The sequence below is a fragment of the Homarus americanus genome, unplaced genomic scaffold (assembly GCF_018991925.1).
Source record: "Homarus americanus isolate GMGI-L3 unplaced genomic scaffold, GMGI_Hamer_2.0 scaffold56009, whole genome shotgun sequence".
NCBI classification, from domain to species: Eukaryota; Metazoa; Arthropoda; class Malacostraca; order Decapoda; family Nephropidae; genus Homarus; species Homarus americanus.
The window spans coordinates 6,359,035-6,385,143 of NW_024739542.1; the positions used below are offsets into that span (position 1 = coordinate 6,359,035).

A 26,109-nucleotide genomic window follows, 5' to 3' on the forward strand; every position below is an offset into this window, starting at 1 on the left:
TTCAGATTTTTCAAGTCATTTATTTTACACTTGAAACTATATAAATACTGTATCAAAGTTCTACCAATATCAAAACTTTACAGAAATAGAATATAAAATAACTACTGTGCTGGAAAGAATAAAGACTTGGAAATTTGTGTAAAAGTCACTTACGTCAAAACACATCAGGGTCACAATGACTGTAAGTGAGAGAGATGATGTTATTTTGAAAGAGGCATCACAGCCAAACAGACAGTGGTAACAGCCAAGACCCCGTGAGATTCCAAGCCTATGAATACTTTTCTAATACTTCTAAACTAATCTTATCCCAGTGAAGATGCAGCCCACTGTTGAATATCAGTTGGTATGCCTGGAAGCTGGCCCAATGCCTCTGTCACCTGGAGTGGTGTCATCATCAGTTGGACCAGCTGGTACTCACGCTGGGTTCCCCGGTTATTGTCCACTGATCGCACCAGTTCCAGGCACTGTTAGAAAATATATAAAACAGATCATGGTTCATAATGTAGAGAAAATCAATTTCCCTGTAACAGTTTTTTGTATGCTTCAGTTTCATTAAATATCTAGCTTATGTGCCAAAACTCATACAAGCATTTAATAAAAGGTATATGGACTATGTACATATTTTAAATAATTTATAATTTTTTTTTCACTTACAAGCTTTTCCTGCTATATTGCAAGGTACCCAAACCACAAACAGCCTCTCATCATTTGACATTATTCACTCACTCTTATTTTTGTATATAAGATGCATTTTGCTATGGTGCTCCCCATAACATGGCCCCAAGATATCTATTTGCTTTATCCATCACCACACACAACATAACCTCACCCATCAACAACTAGTCCATCCTCAAAAATCACTCAATGCCATGTACTGTACTTATCATTTGCATATGATGTTACTTCCTGGAAGTCTTTCACCATTTTTTTTTCCAATGTCTCCATCACCTGAGCAAACCCTGGCCAGCTGTCTGTTTGACATATTATTTTCTTATGTATCTCCTTATATCAACATTTCCTCTCCTTTACATCCTATTCATCTCAATTATTGCTCTCAAGCAAAATCATTCCCATTGTTTCTAATTTGTTTCTTCCTTTTGAATCTAGAACCCATGACCTACACTTCACACCCGTGTTGTAATGTTGGCTCTATGATTCCCCTATTACAGGTTGCACTTATAAAATCCAAAAATAAATTGAGTGGTGGTTATCCAGAAGTTGAATTATCCGTAAACCAGAATTGACCCTTCCATTGAACACACGTAATACACTTTATGTACTGTATGAGTATATACAATTACAGTATACTGTAGTCTCGATTTACGCGGATTTGGTTTACGCGTTTGGTCATTTACGCAGCACCTTGCCAGACCGACAATTTTTATTTACACGGTTCATTCCATCATTTAAGCGGGAAGCGGCGCGGGCAGGATGTGCACAAGGTCGCCCAGTCAACAAAACATTACCGAGTTCTTCACCCGCCACCCACCACAGCCGGCCCAAGTCAGTGATAGTGAGGATATGGACTTTGAGGGGTTTGACAAAGAGGCCCTGCAAGCCTCTGTGGTGGATAGTGATACAAGTGATACAGGTGAGGGCCAATAATCTGCCCTCTGTCTCGGAACCAACCCCCCATCCCCGTGTGCCCAGCCATCTTTTCTACTAACGTAAGTGCTAAAAAACCTAATATTATTGATATTTCTCTTAAACATTAATTGTGTGCATACCATCATAAAATTAAGATGTTATTTTTACTGCAACGTATGTATTGTGTCGGAAAAAGTGTAGTTAAGGGGACGGCCCAGTCTCTATTTCAATTAATCCCATATGTTCTGTTATTTCGTTTACGCGTTTCTCGTTTTATGCGGACCTCCACGGGTTCAATTGACCGCGTAAATGGAGATTATACTGTACCATACCTACACGATATAATACTTTTTAATTAATTAAAAAGTAGCACTACAGTTAAGTAACTACAAAACTAGTGTATGTGTTGTAATTCTATTTACCTTAAATACTGGTGCTGATTTGCTCATCTACACTGTAAGTTTTCCATTTCACAAATAACACACGGTCGCTGCTCCGTTATCACAATAGATTTTAAAAGCACCGAGCCTTTCACATGTTCCTTTATAAGAGCCCTGTCCTTCAAAATCAGTGTGCAGTTAAGGTAGTGAGACAGAGTTCACATGAAAGCGTGGCGAAAGTTCTCCTCATTCATAATGCTTAATTACTTTCATTTTCTGCTCTAGACCTATTACCGTACTGTATTTTATGGCATATAAGATGCACAGGCATGTAAGTTGCACAAGCATATAAGAAGCACTGCCATTTCAGCAGGGATTATTTAGGAAAAAACCCTTGTGTGTTTTTCCTCCTATAGCCACAGTTTTCTTATTATACACCGGTACTGTACCAGTAAATGTGAAGAATAAATAAAATTACAGTAATACGAATAAATAAATTAAAACAAAAAATACTATACAGGAATACCCCAGTTATCGCAAAGGATACATACCTAAAAGTCATTGCGAATAACGGGGCAATTTCCCCATAAATACAGCTCCTCCCTGACTTATGACCTACTCGACTTACGACCACCCGCACTTACGACCTGCCTCAGTCGTACCAAAATTTTATCAAATTAATTATTTTCGAGTCCCAACGTCAGTACACAGACAAAATTTTCGTTTGTAATTCACTTTAAAATGGATGGCAAGCTTAAAAGTGAGAGTTTTGTGGTGCTGAGAAGAAAAAGAGACACCCATTTTAGATTTGCTATGTATTATTTAAGCATTTTCGACTTACGACCATTTCGACTTACGACCTGGATTTGGGTCCCTAACCCCGTCGTAAGTCGGGGAGGAGCTGTATTAATGTAAATAAGGGGTGATGAGTTCCCAGCCAGCAACTCTTCCTGCATGTTTTTCGATATCAGTAATGCAGTATCTTTGTTAGCCGGAATCTCTCTTAATCAGAACTCTCCAATAGCCAGAGTTGAATTTTTCTCAGAAAATCGTTCCCAAAGCCGTAATTTTCCGGACAATTCCGGCTTTGGGAGACATTTTCCACGAGATACATTTTCTGGAAGATTCTGAGAAAATTTTCCCAGTACAGTACTCGGAAAATTCCAGAAAATTCTGGGGATGAGGTATATTTTTCTGGGCTCAAGAGAGGATGTAATGTGCAATTTCTGGAACTTCAGAGATCATTTTTCCATTACCCAAAAAATTCCGGGGATGAGGGATTTTTTTTCCAGCTTTGAGAGAGTCGTCTCGTTACCGGAAAATCTCTCATTCCCAGAAGTGCTCTGCACCAATTGTTCAAGCTAATGTAGTTATCACTGTATATTAATAGTTTCACTACACACAGGACATGGGAGGCTGGAGTGGCTGAGATCTCTTAATACTGCTCCATTCTCCTCCTCCCATGATCCATATGCTAACTACTGTGCACGTGCAAACTGTTTATTCCCTTATGATAATTCTTTTTTTTTTTTGCACACTCTGTATGAACAAATGTGTGTGTGTACTGTAAGAATAAACGAGAACAATTACATATATCTACCCAAAAATACAAGTTGAAAAATAACAATAATGCAGCTCACAGCTTGGCCCGGTAGGGGGAGGCCGAGTTCCTCGATGCTGCACCCATCCTTCCTCTCCCACAATCGGTGCACTAACTCCCACAGATGTAGGAAATATTTAATCTTTTTGTTTTTAATCTTATGATAAAAATTTTTTTGCACATTTTGTATGAACGATTGTGTGTGCATGTAACAGAGTTAAAACATTTTTTAAATAAATAAACAATAAAATTACGTTCGTATGTCCCCAAAAATACGAGTCGAAAAAATAACAACAACACAGCTTGGCCTGGTAGGGGGATGTAGCTACAGCGAGAAACTAACTTGATGACATGCCAAGTCCACACATACGTTCACTTCACACATATACACACACCTATGCTCTTTGTATTTATTATTTAATCGCAAGTATTTTTCGATAAACAGGTTCACTCCATATAGTGCAATAAAATAACTACAATACCATTAAAACAAAACAAAAGAAAACTGTGTGGGTGAGTGTGCATGCATGCATGTGTGTGTGTGACATTTGTAAATGAGTGTAAATATTTAAACTTGCATTTACCATTGCCAAATGAAGAATTCTAGAATGCTTGGCTTGTTTTTTCATGCCTCGGTTTAGGAATACAGGTACAGGCGTGGGTTGAGCATCTCCTGCACATGCTCCATGTTAATGGTCTCATTGAACTTAACTAATTTCTAAACCACATTGGTCTTCACATGCAGGAAAACTACTCTTGTGTGAAGTGGACCTTACAGCTGAATATGAGAGCAGTGGTTAGCCCACACGGTTTGAAATATTACTGTATTGTGCGGGTAATTTTTCTTTGCGAATAAGCAGGATATGCTTTGTGAATATCATATACAGGTGCTAAAACATCAATTGTGGATAATCATGGTTATAAATAGTGAGGTATTCCTGAACTGCCATTTGCTAGTGGATGCCAAAATTGTATGAAGCAACAAGGCTAAACCTTATGAAAATGGCCATTAAAACAATGATGATCATATTTGTTGCAGAGCAGGTATAATAACAGAACATATATGTTATGGCAATGAGAATGAATGATAAAGTAAGCGTGAAAAGTGGCCATAGAACAATGATGATGTTTCTAGTCCAGCTACCATTCATCAGGGTTGGAAAAGGTTTGTATGAGTAAAAATAAAAGATCCACACTACCTTCAACTGATCAAAAGCCTTGAATACAACCGGTCGCTCAAAACTCTGCATCGTTGACCTCTGCCGACTGAACTTTCGGTATTCATGAAACACCATTTCAAAATTAAATGGTTCCCCTTCATAGATTGTTGTCAAATGCTTCATGGCTATAATCTGTGCATAAAAATGTACATTCAGAAATACTGTGGAATATCATGTGGTAAATAATAATTACACTTGCTTGTTTTAAGGCTCACATGTGACACTGGTTTTTTGCATCACAGGTCAAATTTGAGATGACAAAAATATGAAAGTTGAAAAATAATACTAATAATTATATTCCTCACACCATTACAAAAAATGTTTTTTATATTTCATACTGAAGAAAACTTGGAATTTCCTTCTACAGAAGTATACCTATATGGAATATAAAGAATGCCATATACCAAGAACAAATTTATACCAGACAAAGCTGGAGAACAGAGATTCCCTGCAACATGTTGGTCTTCGCCTCTGAAGCAAACAATGACTGAGCTCGCATGAACATGTGGCCAGTCATCTGGGGTTGGTCACTGCTCAGTTGACTAACACACAGTAACTAAAGCATGACAAAAGACAAAGAGTAAAAAACACTTAGTAAGAAAGCACTGCATATACAGTATTTAGATATCAGAAAACTTTGAATGGCTACCAAATGATCACAGGAAGATGAACTCCCTTCTGTTAAAATTAATTAAGAAATAGATACAGATTTTTCTTTAGTGTAGTTCTAGATCGATTATTATGATTTTCAAGAGGATAAATTTATCTTATTTAGGCAGAACAAAATTTTGGAGTTACTGAAGGAGAGGGAGAGGGACCAGTTGAGTTTGGCCTAGATTTAATCATGATCTTACCAATAGGGTTTTCAAAGCTCTGACATCTTTGGTGGTATTGTGCAGTCTCTTTAGTACTTGAATAACCTCACTGTCTTTCAACAATACTGCCACATCTGAGTTCCATTTTCTAGAGAAATCCTGCAAATAAAATACATGTACCACAAAAATAAATCTGACAAACTAGCAGCTTAAAATAAAATCCTCCATTATTATCAGTCATTGAATTTGACAGTTTCTTTGGCCTTCTATATAAAACAAAGACATATGTAAAGCACAATATCCCATCTCTTACTCATTCTAGAGATAATTTCTGTAAGCATAAAGACTGTATATGTCTACAGTTTTTTGTGACAATAATAACTGCACTCAGCACAAATGTTGAAGGATTTTGCAGATAGCACTCAAAGGTCTACTAAGGGCTTACACCTGTAGTATATATTCAGTCAATATCCTCTAATCCAGTGATAAGCTATTGTGTCCACAAGACTGGGGCAGATGGTTACATACATACACAAAGAGATACCATCATTCCCCAAGCCTATTGTGGGGCACAGAAAAGGGAAGGATTAAGGAATGCATTATGATGTTACAGTCCAGGAGGGTTTGAGAGTACTGTACAAACTAATATGGTCAACTGTGTCCACCAAATTAATGAATATGAGTACAGGCCAATTGGAGGAATGGTAATAGTTCTGCTAATTAATGAATATGAGCAAAAAAATCTGACAAATACTGTATATGAACTTAATAAATAAGAAACATTAGTGTAGTTTTTATCATTTCTTGTACCTTAGATGGGAATGAATCTGGTAGCTCCAGTAACTGTTCGAAGATGTTCAGGTAATGAGGGTCAAATTTGTCTTCTGGAAAGAGGTGGATCTGGCGGTGGGAGAAGCGTGACTTTACTCTCTTCTCCAGGAGCTCTATTACATCCAGACGACAAGTCAGACCCAACACGCAGATTGGTGCCTGCAGGTTCAATCTCGTAAAAACTTAAGGGGCAAATTAAGAGTTGTCAATAAAAATGATAATAAAATGACTTGAAAAACAAAAAGAGGAATCCTATCTCACAGTGAATGACAAAACTATCTTCCCAGTTTCATCTGATGGTTTTTTAAAGCTGGCAAAATATAATCAAACATTTACCTCAGCTACATATGAACAGTACCCCAGTACCCTAGGTAGCATGATTCATCTGAAATTACTAGCTCTGAGTCTCTATACAAAACATAAGCATCCCAAAGTGGTTAATGTGGTAAATGATATATTTCACAGTACAAACCTCATAATTCATACCCAATTCAAAATCACCAATAATTCATATATATATATATATATATATATATATATATATATATATATATATATATATATATATATATATATATATATATATATATATATATATATATATATATATATATATATATACCCAATTCAAAATCACCAATAATTCATAATATATATATACAGTAGAAGTCCAAAAATCCGGACTGCTTGGGGATTGGGTCGGTCCGGATTTTCGGATTTTCCGGATTCTCAGGCAGTACTTTTAAAATTCAAATTTAATGAAGAATAAAGAAGAAATGAACAGGTACATTTTGATAGTTTATTCATTTGCAAATATAACATGCTTCATTTATCAAAACGAGCAGTTTTAATGAAAAAGCTGTGAATTCTAAATTTTATTCTTTGCCTTTTATATATCATAAATTGTAGACTTTCCAATGTCGTATGTTTCCATTAGAACAGTATTGCTCACACCACAATCTAGTTTCTTAATTATTTCAAGTTTGTCACTCAATTTCAATGTGTTCTTCTTTCTCTTCATACAACGAAGTTTATCTACTTTAGGAGCCATTATTATGGGCTTGTACAGTACTCTGTAAATGGAAAGAGTAGGACTCAAAATATTGTTATATTACAATGGTATTCTATTCATACTGTGCTTGATATAATGCATTCACGGAAATGTAATATTTTTGCTGAACGTACGTATTACAGTGGAAAGTGGGATAAAATCGTGATGAAAACAATGACTTTCGCTTTCTTTCGTTCAAAAGATGTTACCTTCGCTTTCTGTTCCAAAGATGTTACCGTAATCGCTTTTCGATTGGTTTTCAGTTAAAAAACTGTTGTATTACAATAATATTCTATCCTAATTGACTTGAATAAATACTACGATACCATATTTCTGAATATTTTCATTAAAATCCATCAAAATCATTTTCCTTGTCATCGTCTGCAGCACCAAACAGCTTCTCCCAGTCCTCTCTTTGAACAGGGCTAGAGGGTACGTGTTTTTCGAATCGTTTTCAGTTAAAAAACTATTACATCACTCGTCTATTTTACCTAAACTGCGCCTGAATGAATATATTCTCGGAAATAAATAGTAGTTTTGCTGAAACGTGATGTATTTCAATGTAAAATAGGATAAAATACATGACGAAAACAAAAGACTTTACCTAAGCTTCCGATGTTCTTGAGATGTTACTCGTTTTTTTAATAGTTTTCGGTTAAAATTCTGTTATATTACAATGATATTCTATTCATACTGTGCTTGATATAATACATTCACGGAAATGTAATATTTTTGCTGAAATTACGTACGTATTACAGTGGAAAGTGGGAGAAAAGCGTGACGAAAGCAATGACTTTCGCTTTCTTTCGTTCAAAAGATGTTACCGTAATCGCTTTTTGAATGGTTTAGTTAAAAGACTGTTGTATTACAATAATATTCCCTCCTAATTGACTTGAATAAATACTTGAATGGAAATATACAATATTTTTTTTTAAACTACCCGCGTTTCAGTGTAAAGTGTCGTAATAATAAATGGTAAACAATTTGCATTCGGCACTCGTATTTCATGCACGGCGAGCCTCAGTTTATAGGACGTAGAGCGTTTTTAGTGAAGGTTTTGTTGTTCCATTACCCTCAAAAACGTGGGTCGAACTATAAACGAGGAATATCGTAAATTAACAATTTCTTGGTCAAAAAACCAGGGTCGACTGATAGGTAGATAGGCAGTTTTTTTTTTTTACTTATCTGAATTATTATTTATTACAGGAGTATTAAATTTTTGCCCTCAGGCCCCAATGTGGAGTCAGTGACCTATGCCCGGTGGGCTAATCAGCGGAAATAGGTTTGTTTACATCCGGCAGTTGACTGCTCTCTCTCTCTCTCTCTCTCTGCTTGTCTATACAGAGTACAACATTTAACCTTCAATATATATGAGCAGTAAATAAGTGTTGCTTTCATATTCTTATGTAGAGTAATGACGATATATTTTCATGTCTTTACATACGAGCAGTCTCACTTTTTTTTACCATTAATGGTTAGCTACTTATATTGTTCCATTTATTAACATTAAATAACATTACAGGTACTTCAGCAACCATATTAATTTTTTACATTAATTTTACTACAGCTAAGGGATACAGCTAAACTCAGGGTCTTATTTGCTATTCAGTTTTATATGTAGAACCAATCAGTCACTGGTTTAAATAACTTTAACATAAATAATGCCGGCCGCGTCTTGTCTCTCTAATATTCACGTGGTATTAATAAATTGTATTGTTAATTTTGCACCGTACATTAATTCAATAAAACAAATTCCATGTAGAACCAATCAGTCACTGGTTTCGTATGCTTTAACATAAACAATGCCGCAGCCGTCCTTTGTTCTCTAATATTCCACTTATATTAATAAATTGTATTGTTAATTTTGCACACACGCATTAATTCATAAAAACAAATTCAGAAACATTAATTAAAAATATATAATGAACAGTAAATATGTTGTTTATATTCTTATGTAAAGTAATGACGATATAGCCACGCAGCGCATGCACACTTACATATGCAGATCTCTTTTCTTTACCATTATTTTGCTACTTATTGTTCCATTTATTAACATTAAATAACATTACTTAAAACAACCATATTAATTTTACTATACAACCAAGGTCTTATTTTCTTCAGTTTTATATGTAGAACCAGTCAGTCACTGGTTTTGTAAAATCCACGAAAACAATGCTGTGTCATTTTCGTGTGTTTTAACATTCTACGATTATTAATGAATTGTATTGCTCATTTGCACACATAAACATTAATTCAATAAAAAGACAATCAGTAATAAACAATAATGAATCTTTTGTACATAAAGAGAAATGACGCTGTTTACAACGACATGCATGTCGCCCAACGCTATGGCTGGCTCAAACCTGGCCGAAATTCAAGTTTCCACGGCCAAATTTTTTATTTATTTATTTTTTGTGTTCCAATAAAATACGTTAAGAATTAAAACTCCCGAAATTTGAGAAGCTACTCATACGACATTTAACCCTTCAATATGTCTTCAAAGAGGCCATGACGGAAAAGTGGTGCTAGTGCTTCCAGGCATAAGCACAAGTCACTATCTATCCAGGAAAAGGGTGAATTTCCATGGTCCCACTTCCATGGTTCGGCACCGTCAGGTCCCAGGTTGCCGGACTAGAGGTAATAATATATATATATATATATATATATATATATATATATATATATATATATATATATATATATATATATATATATATATATATACTATATATATATATATATATATATATATATATATATATATATATATATATATATATATATATATATATATATATATATATATATATATATATATATATATATATATATATATATATATATATATATATATATATATATATAAATACCTGTATATATATACTGTATATATAATTTTTGTAATACCCTATACAGTATTTGGTAAAATTTCGGATTGTAGGATATTTACGTATACTGTATTGTATATGCTGATAACTACAAGGAAAGAAGAAAAAACGAAGTTCCCAAGAACTCCCCCAACAACACAATTGGTTGCATTTATAAAGTTCCTTGCAAGGAATGTAATATGTTTTACTTAGGCCAGACAGGTAAAGATCTTGTAACTAGACTTAAACAACATAAATATAGTGTTAGGACAGGCCAGGAATCCAATGCTCTGGTTGTTCATTTGAGGGATAACAAGCATTGCATTGACTGGGATAATGCCTCCTCAGTATTACCTTGTAATTCAACTGATAGTAGGAACATCATAGAATCTAGTCTCATTAAACATACCGAAGCATTCAACATGAATTTGAGTAACGGCATGTACAAGCTGGACAATTTTGTAATTAAGAAGATTTGTAACCAGGTGAGAAGGTCGGGTCACCTGACCATCTGACCTGACCACCAACCGTTGTGTGCTATTTAAAGATTAGTAGGGTCATTACCTAATACCTGACCATTGTGGACCTGGTCTCACCCTCCTCTGTATATATACACCTTGGTTTGTATTTCTCTTTAGTCTGTACTCACCCCTGAAGATGTGAATTACACGAAAGCGCTTGGGAACTTCGTGTTTTCTTCTTTCCTTGTGGTTATCAGCATATACCTAGATCACACGCACCTACAGTGATTTACTTGCATACTGTATTGTATATATGATGCACATGTTGCCATGGGATGCAGCTGCCCGCCTCAGTGTAAACAAGTACTATATGTATCACGCATGTCGGTCAGTTGTGGAGTGCACATCTACGGTCTACCACGCAAGCTTTTTCCACTTGTTTTTCCATCATTGCCCAGTGTTTTATTTTTTCCCTTGGGAGACGGTCTCGCCTCATATTTCGTAAAATCTCATTATTTGTAAGGGCTAGAGCCCCAATTATTTTGAATTATTGGGGTTTTACAGTGGTCCCTCGGTTAACGAGCACAATCCATTCTAGAAGGTTGCTCATTAACCGAAAAACTCGTTAACCGAAACCCTTGTTTCAATGGGTTTTTGGGTAATTGGTTCCAGCTCACCGAAAATTGCCTAAATTCAACAAAAAAGGTAGAAAAGTACACTTACTTTGAGGTGTGTATGTAGAAGGCTCCTGGATGATAATGATGATGATGGGAATTAGAATGGGGGTGGAGGAGAAGGGAGAAGAGAAAGCATTGGGGTAGAAGAGAAGTCACCCCATGGCGCCATTTCACCCATAAAATTTTAAGTTCTCTTGGTGTAATTTAAGATTATTTTCTTTAAATCAACAGTGCACTGCATTATATATTGTCAATATGTAAAATAAATTTCAAAATGACCAATAATTTGCTCGCAAACACAGAAAAAAAGCATTTAGTTGAAGAGAGTCTCAAGCAAGATGTTACCTCCACTGAAAAGACACAAAAGACTGACGCCTGTATGCTGTGTTGGCAGGCTGGATGGCGTGCCACAAACTAGTGACCCTACCTTCAATTATGTTCAATAATTGTTAAAATGACTAAAAAATTTAATACTAAACTTTTAAAATTATTGAATAGTATAAACTTCTTGAAATTTACTAAAAGGGTAAGGAATTTAAGGCCTAGAACCGATTACTGTATTGGCGGACTAATACTACAGCTGGGGGACCGCCAAATGCAAGCGAAAACATGTGGAGGTCGGCTCTTAAGAAACTCGTTAATCGAGGGATTGCTCGTTAACCGAAGTTAAGAATCTTATGGAAGGTAACTTGTTAACCGAAATCTCGTTAACCGAGGCGCTCGTTAACCGAGGGACCACTGTACTAGAGATTTTTTCCTATGGCCTCCAACCTCCCTTATAGCCAAACCTTCTCCATCAATTTATTACCTATCTTAATACAAAGGTACAGTATTTACCCTACCTGAGTTAAATTATGCACCTGTAAACTCAGGATCACCCTCTCCAGACCCACTAACTATTCAAAAGTTTCCCAGAGAGCATGTTAGAAGGCTCGAGTTTTTCGCGGTATATTTACCCAAAAATGGGGAGATAGTTTTGTCGTTCATTGTATACAACACATAACAAATACATTTTGGAGGATCTAGTTTCATATATATTCACATAATGATATAGAGTAATATTAATTAAAAATGGATAAAATCTGACAGTAATACCTCTTTGAACACAGATGCATACAAAGCATAAAAAGAGGAACACGGCACTAATGGGCAAGAGAGACAAATGTCCCACTTATCCCTATTAAATGATAATCATAATTTCAATATTTCTGACCCTTGATTTTCTAAAAGATGTACTTTACAGTGCTTTAAGAACTTGCAAGCATATTTGAGCAAGTATGCACAGAGCAGTGATTATATATCTACTGTATGTACTGTATATTGGAGCATGGCTTATTTAATTTTTGTAATTAATTCTCACAAAATAAAACATTATTAGAATGCCTCTGGTAAATAAGGAAAAAACTGTAAAATTTTAATAACTTGACATTGAATCCAGTGACCCCAAAATGAATAGGTAACTTCCACTCCCCTCTATAGGAACACAGCAAAAATACTTCATATGTAATTAATAGAGGAAATTTAGTGAAGACTGCAAATTACATTGAAACTGGATGATCCCTTACAATGCCACACAGCTACAATAGTTATGCATCATGTGAGTGAATAAAGATTGTTATATTATGAAATAGGTTTGCCAGAAGCAAGGATAAATTTATACCCTTCCATCATTTAGTATCTCTAAATGCTGCAACAGATATGTCCTGCTATGGTGCTTCTCTTTAGTTAACACTGAACAAAAAAAAAAAATACAAAATATGGATAAGTCTTACAGTGGGTATGTTTCTTTTGTTTAGAAATGTTTTACCTACCTGTGCAGACTGGGCAACATCAAAGAGGTTGTACAGAAGTGTTTGGTTGCGATGATGGCAGAACAGATCAAATTCATCCAAGATAAATATGACAGGTTTGGATGTTTCTTTACTTCCACAGCGGAGAGATTCCAAAAGAAAGGCTAAATTTTCTGGGGAGAGAATCCATTACCAGGAATTATTTGTTGTAATGGCAGTCCAAGAATTAACAAGTTCTTGGTGTCACTTCAACTAACCACAATTGTAAATCAAAGACCATCCAAGCAGCTGTGAATCTATTCCACAAACTGTTACCATATCAGGGTAAATATTGATTTTTTTTTATGGGGAATAGTCCACCCAGGCGCAGGTCATCGACCCACAATGCCTTGGGGGCGAAAAAATAAGAGTAAAAAGAAATTAGAAATATAAAAGAAAAAGATTATATTAATCTACACCACGAAGATGCCGGAAAACCAGCTTTTTAAAGTGAGACATTGTATGAGTATTGAAACAGAAGAAGGCAGAGCGTTCCACAGTTTGGCTGTGTGAGGAAAGAAGGAATACTATAATGGGTTATTATAGTGTGACCGACAGCCACAGAGAAACAGTGGGCACTGCGAGCAAGACGAGTGTTACGAGCCCACGGCCTTGCCAGCAATACACAGGATGCCAAATCTACCGAACAATGCCCGTTAAAGTACCTGTAAAAGAAAGAGAGTGAAGCAACATTGTGGCCAAGAGAAAGGGAAGAAGGATTATCAACTGAAGGAGGAGAGTCAATAAGATGAAATGCCTTTGATTCCACTCTATCTAACAGTTGGACAGAAGAAGAGCCACCCCAGATATGAGAGCAGTACTCCAAGTTAAGATGAATAAATCCCTTATAAACTTGAAGCAACTGCTTAGGAGTTAAGTAACTACGGCATCTGTACAGCATTCCCAACTTTTGGGAGGCAGCTTTAGCCATGTTGTGGATGTGTGGCTTCCATTACATATTAGAGGAAATGGCGAGGCCTAGCAAATCTATTTTAAAACTTGGCAGAATAATTGTGCCCTGAAATGTGATTGGTGGGAGATCATATAATTTGAAAAGTGTAATTGGTAAATACTAGTGATGCTGTTACCATAAATTAATGCAGTCATCACAAGAAACTATCTTATGTCATCATTTTTTTAATCCCTGAAAACCCTACATGTTAACAATGTACATGGCAACAAATGGTCAACCTTGATGCCATTTCCACCCAAAGTTTATCATAAGGATCTTGTTACATGTCCACCAAATTTACCAAATTTTATGAAAATCTACAAACCCATTCTCAAGTTATTTTAAACATACAACCAAAAACGATGCCCTGACTGGTAGCAGGATAATTATTTTTAATCTGTTCTTCTTATACTTCAAAATTGGGACTTGCATTTTCAATATTCCCTCAACTTTATGGCAAACAAATGAAATATTGATCATCAAACAACCTAATTAACTTCAGTGTTGAACAAGGACACAAAAATAGCTGAGTCCAAGGAAGGTCAGCAAGTTACAAAATCACTAACTACAGACCAGTGCACATATATTAAATAATATAACATTACTAACCAGCAAAAGAACCAAACACTTTATTAGCAGTTGCATTCTCCAGTTTCAGCTGGCAGGTTATCTCTTTGAGGGCCAGCCTGTCATCTGTCTGCAGGAGTCCCGACAGTCTGACAACCACTCCCTCACCCAGTGTGCCTGAAGCCTCCAGCTTCTCTATTACAGTATTTACCAGCTGTAATAATGGTAATTAAATTAATCGTACTTAATACCCTGTACTGTATTCACATGGTATAATGGTGCTACATCAATCACATACCCAAAGAATAAATCCTTTTACTAAAACTTCCTTTATCTATCACACTTCCTAACTAAATTGGTAAGGAATAGGGTAAGTCCACCAAGAAATTAAATTCATTTACCCTGAGGCTAACTGGACTATTTTACACTTAACATATACAGTCAACCCTCGCTTTACGCGGTCCCACTTTACGCGTTTCCACGTTTACGCGGTACCCTGCCGAACACGGAATGCTCACTTTCCGCGGTGTGTGTACCCTTTTACGCGGAAAGCGGAGCGAGCAGGGTGCGCACAAGGTCGCCCAGTCATCAAAACATTACCGAGTTCTTCACCCGCCACCCACCACAGCCGGCCCAAGTCAGTGATAGTGATAATGATAGTGAGGATATGGACTTATATGGACTTTGAGGGGTTTGACAAAGAGGCCCTGCAAGCCTCTGTGGTGGATAGTGATACAATTGATACAGGTGAGGGCCAATAATCTGTCCTCTGCCTCGGAACCAACCCCCCATCCCTGTGTGCCCTTAATTATTAATTGTGTGTGCATACCATCATAAAATTAAGAAGTTATTTTTACTACAACGTAGGTATTGTGTCTGAAAAAGTGGAGTTTGGGGGTCGGCCAGGTCTCTATTTCAATTACTAATCCCATATGTTATGTTGTTCACTTTAAGCGTTTCTCACTTTACGTGGGCCGCCGTGGGTTCAATTGACCGCATAAAGTGAGGGTTCACTGTATTAATTTTTTATAGAGTGTGTGTAAACTTTTTAACTAAGTTCTAAGGACTCACAGATGATTTGCCCATGCCCCTTGCAGCAAGTACAAGGGCTGAGTTGCTCTCTCCCAGGGTGAGTGTTCGGGTCATGAGGTCCTTCAGGTGCTGCGCTTCCTCACTATACAAAGATTTTAGCCTTTTACCTGCAAACAATAAACATAAAATACCATGATTTGTTATTATTAACATTAGGAATTTTATTTTACAAGTACGTATCATGCATTTGGTAATTTTTTACTTATATAGTTTTAGATTGTACAGTACAGTACAGGTACAGTCAACCCTCACTTTAAGCAGTTAATTCAACCCACAGGGTACCACGGAAAGTGAGAAACGCGTAAAGTGAACAACATAACATATGGGATTAATTGAAATAGAGACCGGGCCGACCCCCAAACTCCACTTTTTGACAACACACAACTATGTTGTAGTAAAAATTTTATCTTAACTTTATGATGGTATGCACACACAATTAATATTTAAGAGAAATATCAATAATATTAGGTTTTTTAACACTTACATTAGTAGAAAAGATGGCTGGGCACACGGGGATGGGGGGTTGGTTCCGAGGCAGAGGGCAGATTATTGGCCCTCACCTGTATCACTTGTATCAATTGTATCACTATCCACCACAGAGGCTTGCAGGGCCTCTTTGTCAAACCCCTCAAAGTCCATATCCTCACTATAATTATCACTCACTGACTTGGGCCGACTGTGGTGGGTGGCGGGTGAAGAACTCGGTAATGTTTTGATGACTGGGCGACCTTGTGCACACCCTGCTCGCGCCGCTTACACAACATGGCGGATGGCGGGAGAGGGCGGGAGGTTTGGATCCAAAAATGGCGCGGCTCGCCAGCCGCTCTCCGCGTAAAGGGGTACACGCACCTCGGAATGTGAGCATCCTGGTTTCGGCAGGGTACCGCGTAAACGTGGAAACGCGGAATGTGGGACCGCGTAAAGCGAGGGTTGACTGTATTCAGTTTACATGATGTTTTTTTTCAAATATTTTGTTATTTCTTTCATACAGTACTGTATTATCTTTTGTAATTCTTTTGTATTATTATTTCAGCATATTTGCATAGCCATACTACACAGATTAAGTTGCCTCTCACCAACCCAGAAACAAACAGTAAACCTAAATAAACAAACACTGATAATGGAGACAATGCAACCAGCTGTGTCAGACAGCCTAAACTCTCTCAATATTATTCAAAAGAGTGGAATAAACATACAGTAAACTCCCTCCAACCCATAGTCACTTAATCTGGATCCCCTTGCAAACCAGTATCAAACAATTTGTTTTCTTTTTTCTTTTTATGGGGAAAAGCCCACCTGGGTACAGGTCATTGACCCACAACCGGGAAATAAAAAAGAAATAGAGGAAAAAAGGAGTTTGTTAATCTACACTATGAAGATGCCAGAAAACTAGCTTTTTGAAGTGTGACAGATCATAAGAAGATGGAAAGGAGGTGGCATTTACCGTAACATTCCATAATCCAACCACGTACAGGTTAACACTAACTGCTCAAATTTTAAAAAAATTTGACCAATATCCTTAACCAGCTTATAAAGAAGTACCCTTGAATGAAATTTTAACAAAATCTACATCTTGACCTCGGCATTCTCTATAAGCCAAAATAGAAATACTGTACACAAAACTACAAACATCTACATGCATGCTTAGCAATAAACCATGGCCACATTATGTACATGGCACCCTTATGATAAGGATTTCTGAATCTGGTTTCAAATGGCGACATAAAATGATAAAGATCTAAACCTTTTAACCAATCCACTAACTTAGCTGTCCAAGAAGGTTTATTCCTCACTCGGACATAAATAAAAAAAATTAAAACTCATATGCCTGATAAAATTTGAGTCAGAACCTGACTTTAACATCTTTTTCACCACAGAATTTGAAGACACTTTGAACCCTGATACTGTGAAAAAAGTTTCAGGCCAAATGGTCCCCAATTAAATATAAACATTAGAATTGTGACCAATTTGGATTAGGGTCCATTAGAACTGGACCAAAAAAAAAAAAAAATTATAAATACAGTAAACAAAATTAATAAATATTGAAGTGATAACCGTGGTAACATTATGAGATGTTCTTATTACCACCATGCTATTGTACTATTCCAGATGATACTAAATGTTACATAATACTTCCTTGAGATAAATGTATAGTATATATTATCAGGTGCCTAAAAGAGAGCTCAGGTTCTCGACTGGCTCAGCCATGTTAATACAGTGGTCCCTCGGTTAACGAGCACACTCCGTTCTAGAAGGTTGCTCGTTAACCGAAAAACTCGTTAACCGAAACCATTGTTACAATGGGTTTTTGGGTAATTGGTTCCAGCTCACCGAAAATTGCCTAAATTCAACAAAAAAGGTAGAAAAGTACACTTACTTTGAGGTGTGTATGTAGAAGGCTCCTGGATGATGATGGGAATTAAAATTGGGGTGGAGGAGAAGGGAGAAGAGAAGGCATTGGGGTGTAAGAGAAGTCACCCCATGGTGCCACTTCACCCATAAAATTTTAGTTCTCTTGGTGTAATTCAAGATTATTTTCTTTAAATCAACAGTGCACTGCATTATATATTGTCAGTATGTAAAATAAATTTCAAAATGACCAATAATTTGCTTGCAAACACAGAAAAAAATCGTTTAGTTGAAGAGAGTCTCAAGCAAGATGTTACCTCCACTGAAAACAGAGAGACTAACGCTTATTTGGTGTGTTAAAAGGCTGGATGGCGCGCCACAAACTAGTGACTTTACCTTCAATTATGTTCAATAATTGTTAAAATGACTAAAAAAATTTAATATTAAACTTTAAAAATTATTGAATAGTATAAACTTCTTGTTATTTACTAAAAGGGTAAGGAATTTAAGCCCTAGAACCGATTACTGTATTGGCGGACTAATACTACAGCTGGTGGACCACCAAATGCAAGCTAAAACATGTGGAGGTCGGCTCTTAAGAAACTCGTTAATCGAGGGATTGCTCGTTAACCGAAGTTAAGAATCTTACGAAAGGTAACTCGTTAACCGAAATCTCGTTAACCGAGGGACCACTGTATTGTTAATATTACGCACTCTGTATCTGTGTTTTTCTGGCTAAATAAACTGTTTCAATTCAATTCAATTTCAATTAAAATTCTAACAGTTACGTCACTTGTCATGCAAAATACTAAAGGTTCCTCACCTACTGTGCTATGCACAACTTTGGATCACCATAAGTCAATCTAGAAACCTGAAACAAGTCATACTTTACAGGGATGGATCTACCACCAACAGTCCTCCTTATCTCTCACCAGCTTCCTTGGTAGTTCCCCAAAGGCGTAGGTTCAGTCTCAACTGCTTCTGAACCTCTTTCATAAGGTCAGGATCTGATCGGACAGGAGACTTCTGTCGCTTCAGCCCCATGGTGACAAGCTGTTCTCAGTGTTTCAGAAGTGTAAACCTTGAAATCTGAAATAAAGAATGACTATTATTGATTAATTATAAAATCTTATATTTTCAAAGGTTCAACTCCAGTAATATTTTTCAGTCTCCTTGTTAACAATTTCCATTAAATGAATAAAAACAAAGTATGAAAAAATATACCCCAGCTATATAGTGTATATACCTGTATACAGTAGCTTGGTACTGGGCCTGATGTCACATGAGATTTTCATTAATTCACACTGAATCCTACATTACGTAACCCGATAACTGCGGGTAAGTGATTCACCGATCAACCCCCCCAGTGCGCAAAAAATAACATGTAAGTACTATTGTATACAGTACAGTGACCCCTCCGTTAACAAACTCAATCCGTTCCAGAAGGTCGTTCGTTAACCGAAACCATTGTTTCAATGGGTTTTGGGTAATTGGTTCCAGCTCACTGAAAATTTCCTGAATTCAACAAAAATGGTAGAAAAGTTCACCTACTTTGAGGTGTGTATGTAGAAGGCTCCTGGATGATGATGATGGGGTTTAGAATGGGGGTGGAGGAGAAGGAAGAAGAGAAGGCATTGGGGTGGAAGAGAAGTCACCCCATGGCACCATTTCACCCATAAAATTTTAGCTCTCTGGTGTAATTCAAGATTAGTTTCTTTAAATCAACACTGCACTGCATTATATATTGTCAATATGTAAAATATATTTCAAAATGACCAATAATTTGCTTGGAAACACAGAAAAAAAGCGTTTAGTTGAAGAGAGTCTCAAGCAAGATGTTACCTCCACTGAAAACAGAGAGAGACTAACTCCTGTTTGCTGTGTTAAGAGGCTGGATGCAGCGCATTAAACTAGTCACTTTACCTTCAATTATGTTCAATAATTGTTAAAATGACTAAAAAATTGAATATTAAACTTTTAAAATTATTGAATAGTATAAACTTCTTGATATTTACTAAAATAGTAAGGAATTTAAGCCCTAGAACCGATTAATGTATTGGCGGACTGATACTAAAGCTGGTTGCCCGGTCAGTGCAAGCGAAAACATGTTGAGGTCGGTTCGTAAGAACTTCGTTAACCGAATTTTTTTTCGTTAACCGAATTGAAGATCCTAATGGAAGGCAGTTTGTTAATCGAAATTACGTTAACCGAGGTGTTCGTTAAACGAGGGGTCACTGTACTGTATAAATTTTCCCCAAACATCATTTTAACTCTTGTGGATTAAAAGATATTATGTACAGTCGGGGTCAAAAGTCTTGAACACTTAGCAATATCTGACATCTACTTCTGAGTTATACCTGTACATACAGTCAGTCCCCAACTTATGACGGGGTTAAGGAACGACGACCAGGTCATAAGTCGAATTGGTCGTAAGTCGAAAATGCGTAAATAATATAGAAAATCTAAAATGGGTGTCTCTTTTTCTTCTCAGCACCACGAGAACTCTCACTTTTATGCTTGCCAGCCATTTTAAAGGGAATTACAAACAAAAATTTTGTCAGTTCACAGCGCGATCACTAACGTCAGGACTAAAAAATACGCAATTTTAAATTTTTTTGTAAGACTGCGGCGGTCGTATGTTCGGGTGGTCGTAAGTTGAGTAGGTCGCAAGTCAAGGAGTACCTGTATATGATTGGGATATACTGATAACACCACTTGTCATCACATATTATGCCTGAACCACAAAATAGGATAAAACTCTCCTTAATACCAAAGATCTTCGGGTACAGTACTTGTAGGTTATGCATATAAGCTACTGTGCCGAGTAGCATTTATATATATAATTACGTGGCAACACTGCACGTGTTATGTGGCAACATTGCCCCGAGGCTGCCATATGGCAAGGCAGTCTCAGTCTGACTGTGTGAGCCGTGCATGGCACACGCTAGTCACCACTTGTATTTCTCTCATCCATAATAAACGGACTTCAGTGTTACACGGTGTTTCCCTACCCATCACTGCATTCTTCAGGGCACACTAGTAACTTTCATGGCGCAGTGTCTAGGATCTGTGGACTTACAAAGTGTGTGAACAATGCCGACAGTTACGTCTGCCGGTGATGCGCGTCGACTCATAGTGTGTTGTGTTGTGTTGCGCTGTGTTTCGCCGCGATGTGCAGTGTTGGGCCGTCACAGTGCGTTTTAGTGACGGTGGCAGTGTTAGTGTCAGTGTATTAGTGTGTGTCTAGAGCTGAGTTGAGCATTGGCCTGTTTTTTTGTGGTACCCACGGAGCACGCAGGCGTACACCCTTCTCGTGCGACATCCGGGGGACACTGACGGTCTTGCCGGACCACGCTCCCTCCGCTCTCTCAGACACACACGCACGCATGCACGCACTCACTCACTCACGGACAGAACAGTGGACCTGGACCATATGCGTGATTTTTGCGCTGTTTATGTCATATATATGTGGTTCGAGCTGTTGAGGCGCCACTTTATATACTAAACAGTGCAGTCCACGCACACACAAAGATGGGAGGCAAGAAGGGACAACGTCAAGATGGGAGACACGACTCCCCACCACCTTCTCCTCCACCGGGCACAGACTCTCATCCTCCACCTCCAGTGACGGACATTGCCACAATTCTGAGGTGGATGGACGACCGGGACGAGAGACGCAGAGAGATGGAACTTCAGAGGGAGGAGACACGAAGAGAGGAGGAAAAGTTGCGTTTTGAGGCACTATTGGCGACCCTGGCGCTATCCCACCCTCCCTCACTCGCAGGTGGCGCGCTTCAAGGCGCCAGTACACTCCCTCCTCCACCACACCAGCGTCCTCCAGGTACTCTTGCCTCCAAACAAACAGCTCCCAAGGCATCTGTTCAACCCCCACCCGCCCTCTCACCAGACGTCACGTTTCAGCTTTTTCGTGAGTGGAGGCGGCGTTGGACAGATTACTCCACGATGGTGGACCTTGACAGCATGCCTCCAAACAAACAGCTCATCCAACTGCGGATGTGTTTGTCGCTGGAGACCCAGAGAGTTTTGGAGCACACGTTGCAAGTGCCTCCCGATTCTACCTCTTCAGTGACGGATGTGCTCGACCTTTTACAGGAGCATGTTAAGGGTCGGAATAACGAGGCTTTGCGTCGCCGCGCCTTCACCAGCTGCAAGCAGGCGGAGAACGAATCCTTTGACGACTTTTTTGTACGCTTGAAGAGTTTGTCAGAGGAGATCGACGTCTGCAAGGCGCACAGCCGGGAATGTGAGGAAGCCTGGATCAAGCACGGGATCTTGGCAGGTGTCAGGCAGGAAGAGTTGGTGCAGCGACTCATCCCCCTGGACGCTTCCTCCACACTCCAGGTGGTAGTGACTGAATGTCGGTCATACGAGGCCACCAAGTCCGCCACCTCTGCCTTACGGGCCCCTCCTGCTGTGAGAGCAATCTCTCAGTACAAGAAGGGTAAGAAGGCGGCCAACAACGCGAAGGCTGCCACACGTTCTTCCACGCCTCCGCCTAGTGCTTCCTGTGGCAGCTGTGGAAAGCAGCATGCCCCAAGACATGCCCGGCCGCCGACGCACTGTGTCGTGGATGTGACCGTAAGGGCCACTGGTCTAACACAGACAGGTGCCCTGCACGAGGCCGCAAGTGTCAGGCCTGCGGTCGCTATGGACACTACGACAAGTGCTGCCGCCAACCCAAGCCCAAAAGCCCGAGACGAGGAGGAAAGCAGCGCACTTCCCTCGGGGTGGTTCGCACGCAGCCCCCTCCAGATGGCCCACGCAGCCCCAAGCAGCAGCGGAGTCACATCAGGAGGGTGGAATCGACCACACGCCCCAGGGCTACCCCTTCCCCTACCATCCGCGTCGCCGTCACACACGGTGATGTGTCGGGTCACATCGAGGTGATACCGGACACCGGCGCTGATACTACGGTGATTGGGTTGAAGCACCTCCAGAAACTGGGCCTCACCAAACGCGACCTGGGACCACCGCCGCAGCTGCAGTACTACAATGCGGACGGTTCCCAGATGCCAGACGCTGTGGGCTCCTTTCAAGCAGAGATCACCTACGGCGACAGGTCGTGTCATGGATGGATCGACGTGCAGCCTACTCTCGCTACACCCTTGTTGTCGTGGGAGCACTGCAAGGAGTTAGGCGTGGTGCCCAGAGACTTTCCCGAGCAGATCCCAGCTGCTCGGTACACCGCCAGCAGGGTGCGTGAATCAACGAGCGACGCGCCTGGCGCTGCCACACGGAGCTGCCCAGAACCCGCGTCCACTCCCACCCACACAGGACGCTCCCCTGCCCAGATCCTGTATGGTCACCCTCTCCGCTCTTGCGTTCCTACACACGCCAAGGCCTTTGCGAAGGACTGGCAGACCAGAGCCGAGAGCTGTGACCGCCGCGCCGCTTCACGTGCCCAGGACGCCAAGGCTCGGTATGACGACCGTGCCCGCCCTCTTCAGCCAGTGGAGATTGGTGCCCTTGTCCGCGTCCAGGACCCGACGACGACACGTTGGGACAAGGTGGGCATAGTGATGGGCGTCGGCCGGTCGCGGGACTACAAGGTCAGGATGCCGAGCGGCCGTGTCTGGTGGAGGAACCGCCGCTTCCTCCGGCCAGTCCCACCCCCTGCTGCTGGCCCCCTGACCGAGGACGAGTCACCTACACCTCACGAGGATCCGCCCCACAGTGCACCTCGACGCTCGGAGCGACTTAGGACTAAGAAGTCCGCTCAAGACAAAGACTATGAGCGTGAGGGGGGAGGGAGATGTAGGTTATGCTAAGCTACTGTGCCGAGTAGCAACCTTGTATATACTAGTAGCATTTATATATATAATCGTGGCAACACTGCACGTGTTATGTGGCAACATTGCCCCGAGGCTGCCATATGGCAAGGCAGTCTCAGTCTGACTGTGTGAGCCGTGCATGGCACACGCTAGTCACCACTTGTATTTCTCTCATCCATAATAAACGGACTTCAGTGTTACACGGTGTTTCCCTACCCATCACTGCATTCTTCAGGGAACACTTGTAACCATCAGTACTTACATGTCAAATACTGTCAAGTGTTCAAGACTTTTGACCCCAACTGTACAAGAATGTGGAAACCAATATGAGTCTATTACTTACCTGTGTCTGGCCGCCAGTTTCAGATAGGGCAGAAAATGGATTCTCACCTCTATTGCTAACCCCAACACTCAACTTATTTGACAATTTCACTAAGTGTAAATATACCAGTACTTGAAGCTTTCAACACCACTCTCAATGGATCTAGAAAGTTTCAACTTCTGTATATGTCGGTATCTTACAGTAACACATATACATTTATTTGGAATTTTGAATACAGGGTATGTAGGTCCTCAATATATGCAAGGGATGCATTCCTGAAACCCCTCGTATAAACCAAATAGGTACTTTGTTAAATGCGAAAAATTCGGATGTGTTCCATAAACCAAAATGAAATGTTCCACACCCATTTTCAACACAAATTCAGGACATTTAAACCATAAAAGAAATCAATACATTTCCTGTATTTATAAAATAATAGATAAAGCTACAGTGATATCTCTGTTACCTGGAACAATTGGTGCAGAGCAACTTTCGGGAACGAGAAATTTTCGGATAACGAAACGAGTCTCTCAAAGCCGGAAAAAATCCCTCATTTTCAACTCCTGATATCTCAGTTATGGGTAAAATGTGACAAAAGTGTCATAGATGAAACTCGTCTTGATTTTTGTCTTAACTTATCATTAACAACAACAATATTGAATTATGGGTAAAATCGCAATTTGACTACCAATTGAGTTTTTACCAGAATTCTAATTTTTCCCTCGGTATTTTGTGAAATTCGTTTCCATCATAAATCAGTCGATTTTGAGTTATCACTACCCCTTCCAACAATCTTGGTGGACCCATGGGAAATTGAGGATTTTGGGTGGGGGGAGAGCAAAAATGGAAGCTAAGAGGAAGCTTATATTATATAATATAATATAATATAATATAATATAATCTAATCTAACCTAACCCAACCCAACCTAATGTAAGAAAAACCTAATGTAACCAAAACTTAATGTAACAAAAACCTAATGAAACCAAAACCTAACCTAACCAAAACTAACCAAAGCCTAATCTAACCAAATCTAACTTAACCGAGACCGAACCTAACCTAAAGAGAGTTTGTAGAGATAACATGAACTTCTACGTGAATTAACTTCTTGGTTATTATCCACTTGCAATGGAAGTGGTATTAGAAAAGGGTGTTGCAATTGATGAGATATAGTAACTTCCGGTGAACCCAAAATTGCTCTCAACCAAATGGGAGTGAAACTACAATAATACCGAATTATGTCCTCTAATATAAATTGACACTGGAAATAAGAGACTGATAACTTTTATTTTTATCCCCTTTGGCTCATTAGCTGCTTGGGTAGTCGGTCACGTCTCTGTAAAACACTGTTGGCAAGTACTGGGCATGCACCTGTGTTGTCTATATGCATGCTGAACTATATATAAACCTGCAAACGCTGACTTGTGCCCCTGTATAATTACTTTACTGCATAAATATACCAGTATATGATATACTTTCTGAGTGGCGTTTAAAACTTCGGATACTGTTGCAACAATAACCAATAAATTCAACGATCCATTTTGAACGTTTATGTGTAATATTGCTCCCAGTGAAAATGGCATACCTGGTAGTTAATTCAGTAGAAACGGTTAAAATTGACAACAATTCCGTCAGCAAGGCCCAGGAGCAACAACTCCCACCAGTTGTGTTGTGGTGTGAGACTCCCGCCTCATGCCGTCAAGGGGCGGTGTATATAAC

The 26,109-nt window shown here is 39.1% G+C and overlaps 1 protein-coding gene across 3 annotated transcripts; it reads right to left on the bottom strand.

The window, feature by feature from the left end:
* Positions 1-26,109, bottom strand: LOC121874924 (origin recognition complex subunit 4-like). Of its 3 annotated transcripts, none has more exons than XM_042379280.1 (10): positions 25,976-26,109; positions 19,211-19,367; positions 15,909-16,036; positions 14,880-15,051; positions 13,301-13,452; positions 6,413-6,592; positions 5,642-5,761; positions 5,209-5,343; positions 4,767-4,919; positions 1-464 (listed from the first exon to the last, which is right to left on the bottom strand). In XM_042379280.1, exons 2-10 carry the CDS (start codon positions 19,320-19,322, stop codon positions 303-305), a joined length of 1,314 nt encoding a protein of 437 aa, XP_042235214.1. In that variant the 5' UTR covers positions 19,323-19,367; positions 25,976-26,109; the 3' UTR covers positions 1-302. The 3 variants fall into 3 exon arrangements, with proteins under 3 accessions (XP_042235214.1, XP_042235215.1, XP_042235216.1); XM_042379281.1 differs by having other exon boundaries at positions 19,211-19,383; positions 25,976-26,101; XM_042379282.1 differs by lacking the exon at positions 5,642-5,761.

Excerpts from the sequence above, each read along its gene's own strand:
- LOC121874924 (XM_042379280.1), bottom strand. The coding sequence starts at position 19,322 with ATGGGGCTGAAGCGACAGAAGTCTCCTGTCCGATCAGATCCTGACCTT. Across the intron at positions 16,037-19,210 it reads GGGAACTACCAAGGAAGCTG|GTAAAAGGCTAAAATCTTTG; the intron begins GTGAGAGATAAG and ends TATTGTTTGCAG. Across the intron at positions 6,593-13,300 it reads ATGTTGCCCAGTCTGCACAG|GCACCAATCTGCGTGTTGGG; the intron begins GTAGGTAAAACA and ends TTGAACCTGCAG.